Here is a 4,215-nt window from a genome sequence, read left to right as displayed (position 1 = left end):
CATTATCAAACCAGTTTCAAAGGTGGTGATATTTTTGCTCTTGGGGAAGAGAGGTGGGGGCTTCCCAGGTGGCTCAGTGGTAAAGACTCCACCTGCCAATGCAGGAGATGCCAGAGATGTGGGTTCCATCTCTGGGTCGGGAAGATCCCTTGGAAGAGGAAATGGCCATCCACTCCAGTATTCTTGCCTGGAAAATCCTATGGAGAGAAGAGTCTGGAAGGCTACAGTCCATGGGGTCGCCAAGAGTCAGATGGGACTGAGAGACTGAGCGTGCTTGCAGGAGAGGTGGGACCCAGGTAAGGACAGCAACTGGCAGGCAAAGGGCAGGCTTGGTTCTTAGTGGTCAGGCTGGAAGGGGCCATCACAGGACACGCCCAGGTACGGGCCTGCTTCTCAGTCAGCTTGGTCAGCTTCACATTCAGCTTGCCCAGGGGGGGCTTCAGCCACTGCATTATCCAGGTTCTTGGGCAGGAAGTAGACCTTCACAGGGTGCTTATCTGGGTGGGTCTGTAGCTCAATCTTCGCCAGCACCTGGTTGGTGAAGGAGTCACTCATCATGAAGCTGGGATGGCCCATGGTGCAGTCCCGGTGGACCAGCTGGCCCTTGGCCAGCCCTATGATCAGTGCCCATTATTCAACAAGTACAGTCGACCTGGGGCTTGATGTTTGCCTTCTCCACAGTACTGTCATTCAGGCACTTGATATCAATTTCCACGTTAAAGCATCTGATTTACACACAGTGACATCATCTTTCATCTGTTCAAAGCGTGGGTTGACGGATGAGCTTGGTACAGCCAATGGTGGTGACAAAATGCTGCCCTCCTGATGGGTCTCATCCATGATGGTCACCTCACACCCCTCCATGGCAGCCTAAAGCGCATTGATGGAGTTCATCTCTCCTATGATGAATCGGGCCCCGAAATCCCTTAGGGCCTGGGCACAGCCATTGCCCTTGTTGCCACAGCCCACTACCACCGCCATCTTGCCCGCATTCATCATGTCAGGAGTCGTTGACACTGACAGCAGGCACCTTCAGGATCCATTGATCATCCTTTTATACAGGTTGTGGACCCACACTGTGGTCTCTTCAGAGATGCCTCAGATGTCAGACTGGAGCTGCGGGTACTCGGTGCGGATGCTGTTGGTGAGGTTAGCACCATTGCCCAGCATCATGTTGAAGGGCACATCCCTGAAGCACAGTGTCTGCTGGATGCACCACAATTACTCCTCATCCGTGTCACTCTTCTGGGCATGGAATGCCAGCCTTGGCAATGGCAGCTGTTGCGTGGTCCTGGGTAGAGAAGATATTGCAGCTGGACCACTGCACCTCACCACCCAGGCCGATGTGGGTCTCACTGAGGACAGCTGTCTCCATGGTAACGTGCAGGCAGATAGCAACATGGCGCCCTTCAGTGACTTGGAGGCGGAGTACATCTCCTGCATGCGCATCAGGCCTGGCATCTCATTCTCTGCGAGGTCCAGGGCTTTGCGTCCCCAGGCAGCCAGGCTGAAGTCAGTGGCTTTGTAAAGCAGCTTGTTGGACATGCTGGTAGCGTTTCTGTTTCTGCAAGGAGTGGTGAATGCGGGCAAAGGGGATTGGGCCTCAGGCTGGGAACAGGAGCTGGCAGGGCAGCACGGTGCAGGGTGAGAACAGAATATTTTAGGTAACATTCTAAATGTTGGTCGTCTTGCTCAAGTGGAAGGGAATACTGAATGTGTATATATGAGAGAATATAAAAAATAAACAAGCTACAAGGATATATTGTACAGCACAGGGGATATAGCCAATGTCTTATAATAACTTTAAATGGAGTATCAGTTCAGTTCAGTTCAGTCACTCAGTCATGTCCGACTCTTTGCGACCCCATGAATCGCAGCACGCCAGGCCTGCCTGTCCATCACCAACTCCCGGAGTTTAAAATGGAGTATAATTTATTTTAAAAATGGAATCACTATATTTTACACCCAAAACCAATAAAATATTGTAAATCAACTATACATCATTAACAAACAAAAACTAAAGAGTTCCCTGGCAGTTCAGTGGTTAGGGCTCCGAGTTCACACTGCAAGGGCATAGGCTCAATCCCTGGTTGAGAAACTAAGATCCCATATGCGATGCATGGCATGACAAAGAAAGCAAACAAATAAACAGAAACGTTCCTACATAGAACAAAGGAAATAATACACAAGAAACCAGCAAGTATGTGATTCTGTTAAGGCCAAATGGGATCTAAATCTGAGTCAAGGTGTTGGCCAATAGGTGAGAATGATGGAGTTCAGATTCCTGCCCAACTGAGACTGGACAATCAAAACCAGACTCTACTGGGGGAAGGGGTTGTGGAAGGGAGACAGTAGGGCAGGAGGGATGGCGAGAGGAAGTGGGAATGTGACCACTGGAGAAGCAGCAGCACAAAGATGAAGCAGCTGACTGAACTCCATATATAATATATGCTTGATTGGACTCAGGTAAAAGCACTGAATTTGAAGAAACTAAACTTCTTGAGGTTCCCAATGACTGGTGGCACAGATCGACAGGAGGAAAGAACTCAGTCACTGCCCACGTAGAAACACCTCTAGCTGGCACTGAATGACCACCTGGAACCGTCTCTGCCATTCCCTGTCTGCAGTCACCATCTCTGACCTTGGTATCCCATTCTATTCCCTGGGGTGTTCATTTTTACGTTATGCAAACATTCTTTCACGGTCGTGTGCCCTGGACCCTTTGCGAAGTGGACTGGAATAGGAGAGTGGATAGAAGACACAGTGTGCAGGAAGTGACAAAGGACTTTGTGATTATACAGTCTTTTGCATTCTAGAAATTAGAGTGGGGGGGGTGAAATCAGCAGAATTATGACTCTAGTTTTCCCAGTTATTTACATTTAATCCCTGATCGCATAATATATGAACTTCTAGCATAATACCATAATGTTCGTTATATAAAAGAAAGTTTTATCCAAACTACATATATCACTATGTAAACTCCTTTAGAAATGGAAATAATTCTGACTCAAGTTTATCAGCGTTCAAGCTGTTAAGTGAAAATACTTAAGTGTCACAGCTGAATAAATATTCAAGAAAAACAATGAATGCTTTAGGTAAGCCATGGGCAGCCAAGTTCTTTTATTTTAGTACTTTTCATCTCTATTGTGAATTGAAAAGGGGAGGAAATGCCCTCAGTAAAATTTAGAAATCCTATCATCAAGCAAAAATTCTCTTTATAGCTAAATTACAGGTAGAAATTCACTTTAAAAAATGCTATGGCCAGTTGTTAACACAGCATTACCATTTACAAATACAGTTCTTTAAACACAACAGATTGTCATTACTCAGCAGGTTCATTAATCACAATTCAGCTTGCTATCAGGAGTGAAAATTACTGGTGTTATTAAATTTCCACCCCATTACCTTGACTTTTATTTAGAAACATTCATCAACAATCTCCTCCTTCATTAGAAGTCACAAGTTAACCAAGCCAAAAAAACAAAGTCATCAAAGAAGCACAATTTGATGATATCTTGGAAATGCAAATACTTAGTGCAATTTGGTTAATTCACAAAGTCTCTTAAGCATTACAGTAATCTACTCCAGACAATTCTCAAGCCTTTGCTTCAACGGTTAGCTATGGACATTTCAAAGTGCTTGAGAAAAAAACAGAACTTGACAGTAGATTTCTGGTAATTGTCTCAACCAGTCCTCTGACAATTACTCCTTCAGTTGTCTTTGTTTTTTTGTTAGTCCCCCAATACCCTCTGTTAAAAGAAGTGTAATTCATTGCCTTAAAGAAAAGCTGCAGGTTTCATCTTAGTGCCTTCACCAGAAATGTTCTGGTCTAAGGAAGCCACTTCCCATCTGTCCACAGGAAAAGTTCTGGGTACCATGCCCAGAACTGGTTCTCAGATAGATGTCCTCCAAGATAAATTAACATCCTAACTGATATTAACCAATCAACAAATGTTTATCAATTACTGTTCATAGGAACTGAGATAGCCATTAAAGAGAACAGAGTATAAGAAGATCAAGTCCTCTACAGCTTTACCCTCTAGATGTCTATAATATATGTATTCAAAGGAGCAGCTAATACAGAGCAGCAGATTGTTGGCGCTAAAATTAATGTGCTAGGTAGGAACTATCAGAATGAATGTTTGAATGTCTTACTCCTGACTACAGAGATGAGAAAATTCGGTCATCCTCTCAGAGCAGAAGTGAGATATGCTG

At 44.9% G+C, this 4,215-nt stretch overlaps 1 protein-coding gene and 1 pseudogene across 1 annotated transcript in view; one reads left to right on the top strand and one right to left on the bottom strand.

The window, feature by feature from the left end:
- Positions 1 to 336: 336 nt before the first annotated feature.
- LOC105003127 lies at positions 337 to 1,545 on the bottom strand (annotated as a pseudogene).
- A 35-nt stretch (positions 1,546 to 1,580) lies between these two features.
- Positions 1,581 to 4,215, top strand: part of ERO1LB (ERO1-like beta (S. cerevisiae)) — a 78,547-nt gene continuing 75,912 nt past the window's right edge. Inside the window, exon 1 of the mRNA XM_010860134.1 lies at positions 1,581 to 1,644. Within this exon, the coding sequence (XP_010858436.1) occupies positions 1,581 to 1,644 (64 nt within the window). The remainder of the gene's footprint in view (positions 1,645 to 4,215) is intronic.

The sequence above is a fragment of the Bison bison genome, unplaced genomic scaffold (assembly GCF_000754665.1).
Source record: "Bison bison bison isolate TAMUID 2011002044 unplaced genomic scaffold, Bison_UMD1.0 scf7180017864462, whole genome shotgun sequence".
Lineage (NCBI taxonomy): Eukaryota > Metazoa > Chordata > Mammalia > Artiodactyla > Bovidae > Bison > Bison bison.
This window is presented reverse-complemented; position numbering and strand designations above follow the sequence as displayed.